At 42.5% G+C, this 19,091-nt stretch overlaps 1 protein-coding gene across 9 annotated transcripts in view; it reads left to right on the forward strand.

The window, feature by feature from the left end:
* The window catches only part of LOC143022159 (uncharacterized), a 242,939-nt gene that overhangs the window by 208,436 nt on the left and 15,412 nt on the right, over positions 1-19,091 (forward strand). For all 9 annotated transcript variants that reach the window (XM_076180232.1, XM_076180229.1, XM_076180227.1 and 6 more), the window contains 2 exons: positions 9,324-9,965; positions 10,406-10,600. In XM_076180232.1, the coding sequence (XP_076036347.1) occupies positions 9,324-9,965; positions 10,406-10,600 (837 nt within the window). The remainder of the gene's footprint in view (positions 1-9,323; positions 9,966-10,405; positions 10,601-19,091) is intronic.

Below are 19,091 nucleotides of genomic sequence, written 5' to 3' on the forward strand. Positions count from 1 at the left end.
ACAAAAATCTGATCTACACAACCTCTACCCATCCTAAATCCACACTGTTCCTCACCAATTACTCCTTCTGTTCCTCTCCTAATCCTTTCAATCAAGATCCTCCCATAAGCCTTCCCAACTACACTTAACAAGCTAATCCCTCTGAAACTACTACATTCACACTTGTCCCCTTTTCCCTTGTAAAGAGGAACTATACAGGCACTCCTCCAGTCCTCCGGCACTCTACCCTCTCTCCAGCAAACATTAAATAACCTCACCAACCAGTCCACCATCACTGTACCTCCTTTTTTTTTAGACATTCTGCATGGCATCCATCCAGACCAGGTGCCTTACCTGCTTTCATCATCTTAACAACTGCCTTCACTTCATCCTTCCTTATTTCTCCTCCATTTTCCTCACTCATCACTCTCATTTTCTTAGCATTTCCCACTGCAACTATCTTTCCCTCCCTATCCTCCTTCACATTTAGCAACTCCCTAAAATATTTTGCCCATCTTCCCCTTACTGCCTTCTCTTCCATTATCATCTCTCCATCTGCAACTTTTACCTTTTCTTCTCTACTTGATTCACCTCCTCTTCCTCTCTTAATTTCTTTCCAAAACATCTTTTTATTACTTTCAAAATTTTCTGTCATACTCTTACCCCACTTCACATCTGCTCTCCTCTTTGCCTCCTTTACCTTTTATATATATACATATATATATATATATATATATATATATATATATATGTATGTATGTATGTATGCATACCTTAATTTGATTTTACCATAATTGCATACCCTGTGCTAAGGTATGCAACCAGTGCTTTAGGGACTGTTTTGGGGTGCCCCTACGGACTAGAGCCACACATAATTTTTTTTTTTTTGTGTTGGAGTAAAATCTCTACTAAAGGAATGACACTGTGACTATCCCTCCGTTATGCTGTTCCCTATTAAATCTGTCCTGTACCTTTTCTTTGAGTTTTAGCATCTGTAATATTTTGGATATATGTTAACCCATACATCACTGGGCATATGTTGTATATACTTCCCCTGCATCGGAGCCAAAATCGAATATTTTTTTTATTGCTTCAATCAACTCAAAATTATGTAAAACCAAAATCTTGCTTGTTTTGATTCAACTTAGCCTAGAAGTGAAAAAACTGGGTCAGTTTTTTTGATATATGAGTGCGAAAATTTTGTAGAACATCCGTAGACTTTGTTTTGCTCCCCACGCGGGTTGAACGAGGTCGTATTTTTTCGGGGATGCTTGTTAGAATTTCAGAGAGTGAAGGAATTTGACATTTATGATGTTTCAAGTCAATGTACAGTCGCCTAGAATAGTGTGACACTTACGAAAAATGTGTTTATAAATAGTTTTTGTGGATTATTTTTTGGCAAATATTTATCACTTTGTTATGTGGTAAATTGATTCTTCGGTATTTTTTTTTTTTTTTTTATAATTTCATGGAGGATAGATGATTGTGGTGTTTCTTATTGTTTTGGTAAATGTTTTAGTAAGTATGCATCACATATTATTGCCCGGCCACATTTTGTATTATGCATTTATTACGAAAGTTGGCAGTGCGAAATTGCAAGCTCTATATGTCTGAATACATACTACCGTAAATTGCACCTGCCTAACTATCAAAGTACAACTTCACCTCTTCATACTTTGTTTTGTACATCAAAATCGCCTAAATTATGGTGTAAAGGCCGATTTTATACCTAAGTTACCCCCAAAAAATTGCTGCCAGGGTTGCCAGTTTTGTCATTAAATAAATAAATAAAAAAAAAATAGGTGTCTTTTATAGCCAATGGATAGGGCTATTTGGTCATTACCACAGATTTGACCCTCAACGTAATGCCTATTTTTGGCGAATTTTTTAAATTGCGGCATACAATGTATGCCACTGACACTCAATCCATAAAACAACTGTGGCATACGACACCTGGAGATATCTCCATGGATTCCACCAAATCACCCGTCGTCTCTCCAAAGCCACCTCCCATTCTGATGCCGGAGATGTCATACAAGGAATTTGACGCATGGTCCGCCAAATTCGACGATTTCTCCACCCTAACAAACTTCCATTCGCTAAAGCACAAGCAACAAATAGCCACACTCCGGGCATACCTGCATGACGGAGTACGGTCACTCCTAGAGGACACTCTTGGAGTACCACGCGACTCTACTCTCCCCGTACAAGAAATCTTGAGCAAACTTCGAGCGCATTACAGGGAGAAGTGTAATGAGTCCGTACGACGATTGGCATTTACAAATTGCAAGCAAGAGAATGGAGAATCGGTTAACGCCTTCTACGAGCGTCTGTCACAGCTCACACGTGAAATTGAGCTGTGCACCGGGTTAAATTGCCGCGAGACACAAGTGAAACACCAACTCATCATAGGTCTACGAGACGTCGAAACCGTACGCCAACTCCTACAAACGAGTTCCAGCGCGACACTAGAGGATTTTTTATCGATTGCTCGTGCAAGGGAAGCGGCTCGCGGCACTACGGATGCTATCCGCCGTGAGTCACAACAACCCACCTCGGGAATGGCCTGCGCTGTGTCAACATACAAGAAGATGCAACGCACGGCCCGAGGTCCCACAGGCGGGACCCCACCAGGAGGTGAAGCCTGTCCAGGGTACGGTGCCTTCCCCAAACACCCACGAAAATCGTGTCCAGCTCTTACGCATGTCTGCCGGATTTGCTCCAAGAGAAGACATTTCGAGAAGGTGTGCAATTCATCCACGGCCGCCCCGAAACCCATCCCGCCACCGAAGCAGAAGAGCCAACGACCTCGGAAGATGGCCATAGTGTCAAGCCTATCTACCAACATACGGGCGGCAGATGGGAGGATCGGACCCCCGACTCCTAACATCTCTGTGAGGGTCAAATTTGGTGACGTTGAAGGCAATGTTCGATTCATCCCGGACACCGGATCTGACGCAACGGTCATTGGGTGCCAGCACATGAAGGATCTGGTCATTAGCGCTCGCAGCCTCAACCCATCAAAGGACCTGGCCCTGCGGAACCCAGACCATACTGTATTCCAAGGACGTACCATCGGCTCCATGTATGCTACGATGTCATTTGGAGACACCACCATCGACGGTTAGATCAATGTTGTGACGCACCTGCCGCGCCCCCTGCTGTCATGGTGGCACTTGATGCAGCTCCGCCTCATACCTTCGTTATACCCTGCCCAACTGCCGAGGGACCAACCAATCGGCAATGCCTGCCGCTTGCAACGGGACGACGACTCGGTACCACAGCCGGTCACACACACTCCAACAATTACGGCTCACAGCTCCCTCCCGCTCTCTCACGCCCCGCCCCTGTCAACTACAGCAGCTGACCTGCCAGATCGTATCAGGAAGACATGGCCCGACGTCCTTCGACACAATGAAGACCTCAGGTTCGGCGAAGCCCTTAGAGAAATGACTGGGAGGCCCATGGAGATACATCTCAAGCCAGATGCGAAGCCGTTCGCACTCCACACCGCAAGACGAATCCCACACGCATGGCAAGATGACGTGAAGAAGGAAATCGATGCAATGGTGCACCAAGGCATCATTGAACCTGTTGGTGACGCCCCTTCCGTATGGTGTCACCCCCTCGTAGCGGTGCCGAAACCGAAGGGTGGTGTGCGTATCACAGTGGACACGTCAAAGTTAAACAACCAGGTACTACGCACAACCCACCCATCCCCCACACCAAGCGAGGCAATCAGTCGCATCGACCGGAAGGTGAAGTACTTCTCAACCTTCGATGCCATCCAGGGATATTGGCAAATCCCCTTAGCCCAGCGAGACCGCCACTTGACGACATTCATCACTCCGTACGGACGATACATGTTCCGCCGGGGCCCCATGGGCCTCTGTTCAACTGGCGACGAGTACAACCGCCGGGGTGACGAGGCCCTCGCAGGCATTCCCAACCTTGCCAAGGTCGTGGACGACATCATTATCTGGGACAGCGACTACGGGACACACCTACGTCGCATCAGTGAAGTCTTGAACAGATGCCGCACTCATGGCATCTCCCTCAACGCTGACAAGATGACTCTTGCTGCTCTCAGTGTCAACTTCTGCGGGCTGCGGGTTCACAGTGTCTCAAGACGGCGTAGCCATCGACAGCGAGAAAATAAAGGCAATTACGGAGTTCCCAACACCTTGCGACATCACAGACCTCCGATCGTTTATGGGTCTAGTGAACCAATAGGGCGAATTCACATCCAATGTCTCTATAACGGCAGACGCTCTTCGCCCGCTACTCAGCCCGAGGAACACCCTCTGGACACCTGCTCAGGAGGACGCCTTCCAAAGGACGAAGCAGGCCCTCGCCCAACCTCCTGTCCTCGCCCATTTCGACCCAAAACTACCGACTGCCCTCCAAACGGACACATCTCGTCTGAATGGCATAGGGTACGCCCTCCTACAGGAACATGAAGAGGGAGTTTGGCGACTCGTGCAGTGCGGCTCTCGATTCCTGCAGGACGTGGAAACGCGGTACAGCACAATCGAGTTGGAACTGCTGGCTACGGTCTGGGCCATGCAGAAGTGCAAATACTTCCTGCTTGGCCTCCAGGACTTCACACACATCACGGATCATCGACCCCTTCTTCCGATCCTCAATACGTACACTCTAGACTGTATTGAGAACTCAAGGCTCCAACGCCTCCGGGAGAAGATTGCAGGATTCGTGTTCACCAGCAGATGGCGTAAGGGCTCAGAGTTATGCATTCCGGATGCCCTCTCAAGAGCTCCCGTGGATAAACTTCTGGCAGATGACGTCGCCCTGGGCTATGAAACAAGCATCTGCATTCGCGACGTGGTGACTCGCAATGTTGCCACGCTCCATGCCCTTTCCGGCCCTCCAACACTCGACACCACGGCAACTCCTCCACACTCAACGGACCCAGTACTCGACGAACTACGTCAGGCAGCATCTTCGGACCCCACGTACGTGCAACTCGCCTCTCGCGTCGGGAAGGGATTCCCACGATCACGCATGGAACTCGACGAAGCTCTATTTCCCTTCTGGAAGTTCAGAGACAGTCTCTGCGTCGACGGACCTTTGATCCTCCTAGAGGCACGAATACTTGTCCCCCAAGCTCTTCGCAGAAGTGTGTTGGCTCGACTTCACGACAGCCATCGTGGTATTGAAGCCACCAAACGCCGAGCCAGGCAGACGGTCTGGTGGCCAGGCATCGATTCCGATATCGCCAACACCGTACGCTCCTGAGAGCCATGCCAGATATTGCAGCCGAGCCAACAGCGTGAGCCCTACTTCACCGACGATGTGCCCCCCTCCAGACCGTTCGAGTCGGTCTCCGCAGATTTTTTCACCACCGCCGGGAAGCACTTCCTGCTGTACGCGGATCGACTCTCTGGATGGGCAACGGTGGGCCACTGTGGCACGGACTCTTCGACATCCCAAACCATCCGGCTCTTCCGCCACTTCTTTAGCACCTTCGGCGTCCCGGTACGACTCAGGACGGATGGAGGACCCCAGTTTACGGCCTATGACTTCGCTGAATTCCTGCGACGATGGGGTGTCCGCCACGACGTCTCCACCCCCCTACCACCCACAGTCCAACGGGCATGCAGAATTGGCGGTCAAGGCCGTAAAACGCCTCATCATCAAGGTCGCGCCCAATGGAGAAATTTGCCACCGGGGTCTCCTGGAGATACGGAACACGCCCAACCCCGACGGAAGAAGCCCCGCCCAGGTCCTCTTCGGACGCCCTCTTCGGTCCTGCGTCCCAGCCCACTCCAGGTCCTTTGCGCCTGAGTGGCAGGCTGCCACAGCTGAATGCGAGCAGAAGGCAGCCGCCAGAATGGAGGCGACCATCCAGCAGTACGACTCACACGCGAAGCCGCTCCCACAACTCTCCGTTGGAGCCACGGTCAGGATCCAGGATCCTACGTCACGACGATGGAGTAAGGTCGGCCACATAATGGGACAAGGACGTACCAGGGACTACCTTATCAAGACGGCGTCCGGAAGTGTCCTGTGGCGCAATCGGAAGTTCCTTCGCCCCATCCCTGAGCCGGGTGTCACCCGTGATGGCATGAAGGAGCCTCCAACGAACACTACCGGCAATACTCCTCGCCCCACGAATCAAACTGGCCAGCCCAATGGAGCAAGACGCTCAGCGAGACTGGCCGCACGCAACAAATCGACGGCACAATGAATACATCGATGGGGGGGGGGGAGATGTGGCACATGTGTCCAGGTCTGGGTATTTGATATCATGGCGCGATCACGATAGACACCCATAGGCATGCGACACATGTACATTTGTTAACACATGTCAGGATAGGAGACACTTAATCCCATGTGTAACGGAGCATAGAGACTATGTATGATAGATGACCTAGCTAGGATAATTCAGGCTAGGATGTTGTTGCATATCTCATCTACTACCTTTGCCACGCTGACGCCATGACGTCACGGCATAGTTCCTGCCACCAGGCAGTTGGAGCAGAGACATTGTGGTGATTGGACCCTGTCGGGCCTGTGGACGTGAACTATTTACATTGTGATATTAGTGCGGTACAATATTCGCTGATTGATATAGACAGGGCTCCCTTTATGTATCCAAGCCTATGTATACGGAAGTACTTAATTAGATGTAGAAACCTACGTACATATTTTTATACCCTAGCACACGGGATACTTTTATGCATGCCACCACTCAACCATTCATCCATAACAACAGGCACACAAGAAACATCAGCTTATGGAGAATTGCTAACAGTTTTTGCAAAATTTATCACATTTATATGCTTACCCAGGCATTTATTATTGTACATTATAATAAATACTATATTGCTGAACATATCTGATAAGTACAACATGCAGATACAGTAATAAAATGTCCATTATATCCAGTGGTGGATCCAGAAAATAATTTTGGGGGGGCTGAACTATGTGTGAGTGAGTGGGAAGCAAGCAATAGTGAGCTAAGCGACCCGAATCAGCTGGGGGATTTGAAATGTGATTTTTTTTTAAGCTATTTGCAAAGGTATATTGAGGAAATGGTCAATAGATTAGATTGCAATGGTAAAAAACTTTATACACATGCACATACATGGCTCTTCCTGAAAAGTAGAATACAAGTATGGCAAAAAATAAAACTGGCACTTCAAGTTTTTCCATCCCTCTTTCCCAGCATTGTGCTACAGCATTGTACGAGATCACCTCAACCAATCAGCATTCATTGCTATCGTGATGCCATCGTACAATGCTCTATCTAACTGAAACTGACGAAAGCCAATTGCGCTCCAACACCATCATGACGCTGTCATATGAATACTTACAGGTCCGATTCGGCCCTCAGACAGTCTCAATTAAATCCGAAATATGTTAGATATATGTTAAAAGGAGGGTCGGTTTAAAAAAAAAAAAAAAAAAATCGAGCAAATAGTTCTCTGACAATGGGATGTTAAAGGCAATTTTTTTTTTTTTTTTTTTTTTTTTTTGGGGGGGGGCCCCTTCAGCCTCCCCCTGGATCTGCCAGTGATTATATCCTGAAAGCCTGAAAAATATGACTGACATCACTAAGGCTTGTAGTTGCAGTGGTGATCCTTGAATGACAGCACATACTAGGTTGGCAAGGGTTGGTGTGAAGTTCAGAAGTCATTGGATATATCCACTTCTTGTGGCATAAGGATTTTTTTTTTTTTCAAAGCTGTGGAGTAAATCCATTTTCCACAGATAATGGTAATAAGATTTTGAGCAGATATATCTGCTTTCTATAATGAAAGGACTAAAGGAGAGAGGCTGGAAGAAGTGGTTATTTTTAAGTATTTGGGATTGCATGTGGCAGGAAATGGAGGAGTTGGGGTGGAGTTAAACTGTAGATTTAGAGAAGCAAGTAAATGTCTTGGGGGATTAAAAAGTGTCATAAGCAATAAGCATTTGGGAATTGATGCAAAGAGAAGATTATAAGAAGGGATGGTTGTGCTTATGACACTGTAGGGGTGGAGACTTGGAATTTAAGAGAGACAGAGAGGAAAAGTATAGATGTATTTGAGATGAAGTATCTGAGAAGTATGATAGGGGTAATAAGGTTGGATAGAGTGAGAAATGAGGAGGCGAGGGGGAGAGATTCGGTGGACAGGGAGCTGGCAGATAGGGGTGATGAAAGATTATTGGGATGGTTTTGGCACATGGAAAGAATGAGTGAAAAGTCATTAGCAAAAGAGATATGGAAAGCAGAGATGGATGGAGTGAACTTGAGGGGATGACCAAGGATGTGATAAGATGGGGTGAAAGGGGACTTTGAGCAAGAGGGAAATGTCTGTTGAACAAGGGAAGGAGAAGGCAAGAGTTAGAGGTGATATTTTGATGCAGCCCAAAGGGATTTCTCCCTGTCTTTTCTATTTTCCATATGACAGGGAGGGGGGTTGCTATGTAAGTGAAGTGGCCCTGAAGTGGATATGCTGTGTCTTGCTGCATTGCTTCTGACCTGGGCAGTGGACAGGAGACAGGGATGAGCCTACATCCACAAGAAGCTAAAATAAGAGGGAAACTAAGGTGGTGGGAGTGGGTGTGTGCTTTGACTTAGCCACCTCCCATATAAAGGGGAAGAAACCATTGGTATATAGAAAGATAATTACATGCAGTATAAGTGGAAGGTGGTGAAGAAGGGGTAGGGAGAAATTCCATAGTTTGGGAGGGTAGGTCCCTACCATAAATATATATATATGTATATATATATATATATATATATATATATAGATATAGATATATATATATCTATATATATATATTTATATATATTTCTTTCTCTCTCTCTCTCTCACTCCTTTCTGTCTCTTAGTATTACTTAATTGTGTCTCACTAATATTTTGTCCAATGAGGTTTATTTTTGTCTCAGTTTGTAAAGTTTCTTAAGTGAAACATGGCATTATCATTGAAAGTGGTTACTGGTGTTGCTGGATTGTGTGTTCATCACTCAAGACACTATTCATTACTCAATAATTTTTTTTAGCATATTTGTTTGTGATGAGAGGTGTTTGTGACCCAATGTTCCACTATATACATAGATCTTTTTGTTTTCAAGGTGCACTTAGCACCTATGTAAGTAGTTGTATTCTCTGTAGTGTGATGTATAGGTTCCCTTTCTAGACTGAAGAAGTCATTCCAATGTGAAAATAGTGAGGGTAGTTTTTTCTGTAGAACCATACAAAATACCCTTCAGAAGAAAGAATACAAATACTGTAAATATTAACACGTGCCATTCAGTTTATGAACATCTGTGTATTCATTCTGAGGATAGACTGTTTTCATTTTGAGATTTTCTTTTTTCTTTTTTATTACAGACAGAGGAATCTGCATCTGAATCTCATATCAGTCCAGTTGATAATCAAATGCAAGATATATCTACACCAGTCCTCTCTTCTGAACTGGAAGAAGAGAAAAGTAAATGTATTATTCTAAAATGTGAAACACCAGCTGCAACTCCCATATCATCTCCAAGAAATGACATTAATAACATATCCACTCCCAAGTTTATGTCACCAGCCTCATCCCCAGAACATACAAGAAGTAAAGAAGTAGACATTCCTCCTCCATCTCCAGAACCACCATATGATAAACCAAGTGAAGTTACAACACCAGTGCCATCTGTAGAAACGTCTCCAATACAAGTGAAGAATACTGTGACAATAGATGGTGCTTCAGACCCAAAAGAAGATATAACAATTATATCATTAACTTCTCCAGTAATATCTTTAAAACACCCCACAACTCCAGAAGTTACTCCTCCTCAATCTCCTATTGGGGCATTTCACAGTGAGAGTGAGAAGGCAGATAAACAACATAAAGAATTGCAAGATAGTAGTAAAAGAGATGATCAACAGGATATTGATTCAATTCAGGATGTTCAGTCTAGTTATTCAAGTGAAATACCTCCAATAGTGATGTACTGCTCAAGTGAGTTTTCACAGGCAACCCCAAGTGAGGTAAGAAGGTATCAATACATTCAATTTCTTTCTTATATTTCTTAGATTGGATGGTTGTGATATTCTAATGGAAGGTACACGGCATGAGTCAAAATTCTTTCAGGTACTACAAAGCACCTGCTATGTGACACTTTTTAGTTTTACACTTTCACAGACATGATATATTTTTAGTAATCTGGTCATTACTTTTGAAGAACTTTTATATTAATAATAAATACCCACCAATAAATGACTAGGCAGGAAGTATGCACTGTATATACTTGATATATTACATTTTCATGATAATTGGTCATTCAGTCCATTGCCCCAGTTTTCTCCTGTTGGAGACCCATGGTCCCCAGGAAACTGGCCACAGCCACCAGTTGAACCTATAAGTCATAATGTAAAGGAAAGTAACAAAAAGGAGGAATAGTTGAGTGTTTAAGTAATTCTCTTTCTAGAATTCCTGTATCTGTGTTGATGTCAGTATATCTGAAGGAGAGCTGCCTCAGAATACTTCTTGGTCATCCTCCAAAAAGGATGATATAATAAAAAAAAGAAGAAAGAAGTTGTCAGAGTTGACTCCAGACCTGTCAGAGTTTCCACGTCAGTCCAATATATACAAAACACACAAACAATACTTGCAAAGCCAATGTGTAAGTTATGGATTGATTTTCGTACATGTTATTGACCCAAAATTAATGATAGTAATTTTTTTTTTTTTTTCATTTTTTTTTTTTAGGTTATGTTTTAGTATTTTATTCCAGCCTTTGTTTCACTATATATATATATATATATATATATATATATATATATATATATATATGTATATATATATATATATATGAGTGGTAGGGTGGTGAGTTGAAACACCAAGAATCCGTTGAAGTTTTATTTCTGACATTTAGTTGGACGAAACGTCAGAAATAAAACTTCAACGGATTCTTGGCATTTAAACTCACCAACCTACTACTCATTCTGTCTTCACACCTCAACAGTTGTATATGTATATATATATATATATATAGATATATAAATAAATATATATATATATATATATATATAAATACATATATATATATATATATATATTGTTAAGTATTTTAGACAAATGATTTGGATGATGGAGAACATAAACACAGGGGAAGGCCTGGAACTGTAAACACTAACGTTTCGTTCGTGTAGAACTTCTTCAGAGAGTGTACAGAAAACTGTAATTGAAGTTTATGTACCAAACTTAATTATCTTTTCAGATACTTGGGGAAGGTCGTTTTTCTGGCATGTTCTAGAATTAAAATACTAGTTTGTTTAGCTAAATTGATAAACCCTCCTCGATGGTTTGATGAATTATTAGTTGAAATATATGTTGATTCTACAATTCTTCCAGTGAATTTATCAAAACCTTTATGTAGCACTTCAGCTCCTCTCCAGTTTGGTAAATGATTGAATTTTTCCACATGAACTACTAAAGAACTAGATGTCCTATGTGCTTTTATGTCGTTTTTATGTTCATAAATTCTTTTTTCTAATCCCCTTGATGACTCGCCATAATATGCCATTGAACAAATATTGCACGGGATTTTGTATACGACGCTGTTTTCGGAATTGGTTCTCTTTTCGAAAGTCTTTATCAAATCACCTATCCTCTTATTAGTTATTTTAGCTATGTTTATACCTGTTTTTGTTAAATATTTGTCTATTATTGGTGACGTTTCTAAGCCAGGTACTGATACAAAAATGGTATTATTTTGATCAGTTCTCTCTTTCTTTCCATGATTATTAATATTTATTGCTTTTCTTTTTGTTCTCCTCAACATTCCCTCTGGATATTCGAGTTTGTCAAAGGTTTTCATAATATAATCAAATTTGTCTTCTAGGTATTCTTTGCTACAGATTCGTAGTGCCCTGAGAAAAAAGCCTATTACTATACCACTCTTTGTCCTTTCATCATGTGCGGAGAAGTAATGTACTAAATCCTCTTTGTTTGTTTCCTTTCTATATACTGAGAAAGTCACAGTTTTTCCTATTCGTCGTATTAATGTATCTAGGAAGGGCAGTTGTCCATTTTGTTCTACGGTGAACTGAATGTCGCTGTTGACTGCGTTAAGCATTCTCACTTTATTATTTACATTGGTGTTTTCAGGGCCCTCCCGAAGGGATTTCTCCCCGTCCTCTCCTTATATGCAAGGGGGGACGGAGAGGGGGGGTCGCCGATTAAATGAAGCGGCCTTGCTGTGGATGTGCTGTGTCTTGCGACACTGCTTCTGACCCAGGGCGGTGGGCAAGGTGCAGGGATGACCCGTCATCCAGGAGGTGCTCAGATGAGAGGGAGGGTGGGAGGGGTGTGGAGTGTATTTAGGGATGAAAAGGGTGGGAGTGATTTTATGCCTTTCCCTTTTTGGCTACCTCCCTTGAAAGGGGGAAAAAGCCTTGGTATATGTATGTATGTATGTTTTCAGGGATGATAACGAGGACGTCTACATATCTAAACCAGTGTGATCCCCTACCATTAATTCTGATAAAGTTTTCTTTTTCCAATAACTCCATATATAGAGAGGCCATCACTGCACTTAAAGGACTACCCATAGCGAGACCTCTGTGTTGTAAATGCACCGAAATTTACGCATAAATCTATCAATTCTATATAATCTTGTTTTCTTACTGGTAGGTCATTATCATTCATATCTTTTATTACTCTCTTTACTGCCTCTAACGCACCGTCAAAACGATCTTTTGACAAGACTAAAGGATTTAGATTTCACGGGGAAAAAGTTAGTAAGCTATGATGTTAAGGCTTTATTCACAAACATTTCCCCTAACGGTGCGTTAGAGGCAGTGAAGAGAGTAATAAAAGATATGAATGATAATGACCTACCCGTAAGAAAACAAGATTATATAGAATTGATAGATTTATACGTAAATTTCGGTGCGTTTACTTTTAATGGTGACGAGTATGAACAACACTGAGGCTGGCCAATTATCTGGCAGGTAGGAATGCTTACGTGTCATATAATGGCCAATCATCGCACATCAGAAACATTAAGAACGGAGTACCACAGGGCTCGGTTCTATCCCCCACCCTATTTAATCTATACATGCATGACTTACCCACGCCAGACACCTCAGAAATACAAATCTCTTCCTACGCAGACGACATAACAATCACATGCACACATCGTAACACAGACAAAGCTGCAGAAATAATCCAGCCATACCTTGACACACTCAACACATGGTTCATCACAAACAGACTCAAAATAGCTCCAACCAAATCTACAGCAACACTTCTCACCAACTGGACAAAAGAACACAAATACATACCTCATCTCTACATCAACAACACTCTAATACCACACACAAACACACCGAAAATTCTTGGTGTAACATACGATACATCCATGTCTTTCAAACAACACATCACAAACATAAAAAACAAATGCACACCTAGACTTAACGCACTTAAGTCAATCACTGGAACAACATTTGGACAAAACAAAGAAACTAATATAACAATATACAAACAATGCATACGCTCAGTGTTAAATTATGCGAGTCCTGCATGGGCTCCTAATCTCAGTGAGACACGCCACAACACCCTTCAAATCATACAAAACAAAGCCCTAAAAACAATTACAGGCTGCACAAATACAACACCTACAGACCATTTACACCATGAAACAAAAGTCCTCAAAGTCAAGGACCACCTCGACATGAGAGGCACACAAACACTTGCTGCAGCCACCACAAACACATTACACCCGCTACACTACATAGCAGAACACCCACACACACCAAGAAACATTAAAACAACACCCAAAGACCTTTATCACGCACAGATACTCTCTTCTCTTCCTCCACATCCACCAAATACCAGCCTCCGGAAACATATTCATAATCATATCACTCACCGCTCCATTAACACACTGAAAGACAACACACTGCTGCATGCCAGACCCCCTGATATCCACCCTTCTGAATCCTCTCTCCCACGAAAGGACAGAGTCCACTTGGCCAGACTGCGGTGCGGTCACCACCCAGCACTTCTAAGCTACCAGAAGAGGCTGGATGACCGCGTTGTGAACAGCTGCCCAGGATGTAACACTTCACCCCATACCATACAACACATAATGGAAGACTGCATTATACACAATCATGCACGCAAACAACACAACATACGCTCTATAAAGGATTTGTGGGAAAACCCAGTTTCGGCTATGGCATTCCTTGGGGAGACGGGACTGCTCGGACAGACAGTCAAGGGTTAACGACAACAACAACAACAACAACACTGAGGTCTCGCTATGGGTAGTCCTTTAAGTGCAGTGATGGCCTCTCTATATATGGAGTTATTGGAAAAAGAAAAGTAGTGAGAAGAATGTAGAGGAAAAGGAGGCTTTTTGGGTAAATTTAAATGAGTGCATAGAGGGATTAGGGAGAAATGTCAATGTAGTTGTATTGGGAGACCTTAATGCTAGGGTAGGAAATGAGCCAATAGATGGAGTGATTGGGAAGTATGGAATTCCAGATAAAAATCATAGTGGACAATTGATGGTGGAGATGTGTCTTGAAAGAGAGTTGATGATAGCAAATACAGTGTTTAAGAAGAAAATCAAGCATAAGTACTCATGGTGGTGGATGAAAGGGTGGCAGATAGAGCATTAATGGACTATATAGTGGTGACCAGGAATATGGTAGGAAGAGTTAAGGATGTAAATGTTCTAAGGGGAGAGAGTGGGGGAATATCAGATCATTTTTTGGTGAAAGGTAAATTAAGAGTGGAGAATAGGTGGAGAAAGAGGAAAGGGGCAGAAGGTAGGGAGGTACTTAGAGTGAACTGCTTAAATGAGAAAGAAAAGAAGAAGGAATATAAGAAGAAGCTGAGAGAGGGAGTGGGAGGGAGTGAAGGATAGAGTAGAACTAGGAGTGGAGGAGGAATGGGGATGGTTCAAGGAGGGAGTTTTAAGGTGTGCAAAGATGATGTGTGGAACAAGGAGGGCGGGAGGAAATAGAAGGAAGGGTAGTGAGTGGTGGGATGAGGAAGTAAAGAAGGGTGTAGAAGAGAAGAAGCAGGCCTTCATAGATTGGCTACAAATTAGGACAAGGGAATCATATGAAAGATACAAAATAAAGAAAAGAGAAGTTAAGCATAAGATAAAGGAAGCAAAAAGGAGAGCAGATGTGAAATGGAGTAAGATTATGACAGAAAATTTTGAAAGTAATAAAAAGATGTTTTGGAAAGAAAATAAAAGAGGAAGAGGAGGCCAATCAAGTAGAGAGGAAAAGGTTAAAGGTGCAGGTGGAGAGATGATAATGGAAGAGAAGGCAGTAAGAGGAAGGGGTGGGCAGAGTATTTTAGGAAGTTGCTAAATGTGAAGGAGAATAGGGAGGGAAAGGTAGTTGCAGTGGGAAACGCTAAGAAAATGAGTGATGAGTGAGAAAAATGGAGGAGAAATAGGAAAAGATGAAGTGAAAGCAGCTATTAACCTCTTCAGTACGGGCCAAAATCTTGCGGACAGCATTAGCTGCCAGATGTACGATGTGTCGTAATAATACTCGCATCATAAAATATAGTCACTGCTTATATCGATCGTTCTCTCTTTCACCCGTGAATTTTGATAACCATAGAAAATGTGATGAAGACAGTTTAGAGAGTATGTCATTACGCAGGGGCAACTACAATAAATATAATCAAGACGCCAATATGGCAGCCTCGTGAATCCACTTGCTCCTCATGCTGCCTACGTATGCGGCACCGTATGGAAGGGGTTAAGATGATGAGAGCAGGTAAGGCACTTGGGTTACATGGATGCCATGTAGAATGTCTGAAGAAAGGATGTACAGTTATGGTGGGCTGGCTGGTGAGGTTATTTAATGTTTGTTTAACCCCTTCCATACGGTGCCGCACACGTAGGCGTCATGAGGAGCAAGTGGATTCGCGACGCTGCCATATCGGCGTCTTGATTATATTTATTGTAGTCGCCCCTGTGTTTTTACATTCTCCCAAATGCGCCCTGAATCCCATTCTCTGTGGTTTTCAAAATTCGCGGGTGAAAGAGAGAACGATCGATATCAGCGGTGACTATATTTTATGATGCGAATATTATTACGTTACGTCATATGGCTGGCATTGGCTGCTGCCCGCGAGATTTAAGTCCCGTACTGAAGTGGTTAAGAGAGGGTAGAGTGCCAGAGGGCTGGAGGAGTGCCTGTATAGTTCCGCTTTACAAGGGAAAGGGGGACAAGTGTGACTGTAGTAATTTCAGAGGGATTAGTTTGTTAAGTGTAGTTGGGAAGGCTTATGGGAGGGTGTTGATTGAGAGGATTAGGATAGGAACAGAGGGAGTAATTGGTGAAGAACAGTGGGTTTAGGACAGGTAAGGGTTTAGATCAGATTTTTGTGGTAAGACATATATGTGAGAAAGCTATAGGAAAAGGTAAGGATGTTTTTTCAGCTTTTATGGATTTGGATAAGGCTTACAACAGAGTAGACAGGAAGGCACTGTGGGAGGTATTGCAGATATATGAGATAGGAGGAAAGTTATTAGGAGCAGTCAAGAGTTTACAAGAGTAGTAGAGCTTGTGTTAAGATTAGAAATGGAGAGAGTGAGTGGTTTGAGGTAAAGGTGGGACTTCATCAGGGATGTGTTATGTCACCCTGGCTGTTCAATCTATACATGGATGGGGTGGTGTGAGAGGTGAATGCAAGAGCAGTGGGTCAGGGATTGGAGATGGTTAAAGAAAATGGAGAAAAGTGGGAGGTGAGCCAGCTGTTGTTTGCGGACGACACTGCACTTGTAGCAGGATCAGAGAAGGGATTGAGGAAGTTGTGACAGAGTTTGGGAGAGTGTATGAAAGAAGGAAGTTGAAGATAAATGTGGGTAAAAGTAAGGTGATGAGATGTACATGGGGTGAAAGTAGCAGCAGACTGGAAGTGAGCATTAAGGGAGAGAGACTGGAGGAAGTGGATAGTTTTAGATACTTGGGTGCGAATGTGGCAGGAAAGGGAGGAGTGGAGGTGGAGGTAGAATGTAGATTGAGAGAAGCGAGTAAGTGCCTTGGTGGATTAAAAAGTGTAGTGAGAAATAGACATTTGGGAATGGATGCTAAGAGGAGATTGTATTTACATACATACATATACCAAGGCTTTTCCCCCCTTACAAGGGAGGTAGCCAAAAAGGAAAAGGCATAAAATCATTCCCACCCATTCCATCCCTGAATACACTCCACACCCCTCCACCCTCCCTCTTATCTTAGCACCTCCTGGATGACGGGTCATCCCTGCACCTTGTCCACTGCCCTGGGTCAGAAGCAAGGTGCAGGGATGACCCATCATCCAGGAGGTGCTAAGATAAGAGGGATTGTATTTACCTAGTTGTATTATACAGGAAGGGAGCTATGCTCATGGTGACCCGTCTTTGTATCTTTCAGCATCAAATTTTTTCTTAAAATCCTGAATAGCATTTGCACACACTGTTTCTTTATCGAAGTTATTCCAGATGTCCAGTACTCTGTGTGGGAAGCTTTTTTTTTTTTTGTTTTTTTTTTTTTTTTTTTTTTTTTTTAATCTCTCCAGATCTCTTCTATAGTTATCCTTTTTGAGTTTCTTTTCATGACCTCTTGTTTTTCCATTGTCATTTTTTTAGTAAATCATTCCTATCAAGGATTTCCATTCCTATCATGATTCTGTATTTAGTCAGTAGATCACCTCTTTCTCTTCTCTGCTCCAGTGTTGGTAGTTCCAATTTGGATAATCTTTGTTCGTATGTTAATTTGGAAAGAGCTGGTGCCAACTTTGTCATTGCTCTCTGTATTCTTTCTAATTTCCTTATATTCTTTTTAGTACTGGGTGTCCATATTGTCACTGCTTATTCCATTTTTGGTCTAATCAATGTATCTAATATTTTTTTAATCATTTCATCCAAATAGTCAAATGCCACTTTCATTGACCTTACTAGGTTGAAGGTTTCTCCGACTATTTTGTTTATATGTTTATCTGGTGTCATGTCTTTGATGATTATTAACCCAAGGTCTCTTTCCAAGTACACTTTTTTTATTTCTTCTTCACCAATTTTATAATTTTTTGAAATTCTGTTTTTTCCCAAACTCCATTATACTACATTTCTTGATATTGAAGTTCACTTCCCACTTTTGTGTCCATTTCCAGATTTTGTCCAGGTCTGATTGTAATGAATCACAGTCCTCTTCTGTTCTTACTTTCTTCAGTATTTTTGCGTCATTTGCGAAGAAATTCATATAACACTCAACTACTTCATCCATGTCATTTATATATATGGCAAACATGATTGTAGCCAGCATCAACCCCTGTGGGACACCCCTTATCATTTCTTCCCACTTCGAGTATTTGTCTTTAACTACTACCCTCATTTTTCTCCCAGTCAGGAAGTCCTCCATCCATTCTAATGATATATCTCCGATGCCACCTATTGATTCTATTTTTCTTATTAATTTCTTGTGTGGTACCTTATCAAATGCTTTTTGTAGGTCTAGATAGGCACAGTCTGCCCATCCATCCCTCTCTTGTATTATATCTATTAGTTTCGAATAGAAGCAGATCAGGTTTGGTGTACATGATCTACTTTGTCTAAATCCAAATTGATTTGAGTTCATTATAGTTTTTTCTTCCTGGTGTTTAACCATCTACTTTTGATATTTTGTTCACATATTTTTGCTACTGTGCTTGTTAGGGAGACCAGTTGGATTTTCCTTGTTTCCTCCTTTATATATTGGTACAATATTTCCATTTTTCCAGTCTTGTGGTACCTTTCCTTCTTTGTGCGAGCATTTGATTATATTGTATATTTTATCTGTTAACTCCTCTACGCATTCTTTCAGTATCCAATTTGTAATTCCATCTGGACCATGCGATTTTCTGACATCAAGGTTTTTTATTTGGTCACTGATTTTCTTCTTTGTTACAGTTATTTCCTTCATTTGGGGGATTTCTGTCTCTATTCCCTCACAGTTAGGTGAGCTCTTAGTTGTGAATACCGATTTGAAATGATTGCTCATAATTTCTGCTATTTCTTCTTCTGTATATTCATGACTTCCTTGGCACAGTTTTTCAGTGCGTGTGTGTATTTACCTAGTATTTACCTAGTTGTATTTTATGGGAAGGGGAGCTCTGCT

This window comes from Oratosquilla oratoria, chromosome 44 (assembly GCF_046742065.1).
Source record: "Oratosquilla oratoria isolate Oo_2021 chromosome 44, ASM4674206v1, whole genome shotgun sequence".
NCBI lineage: Eukaryota > Metazoa > Arthropoda > Malacostraca > Stomatopoda > Squillidae > Oratosquilla > Oratosquilla oratoria.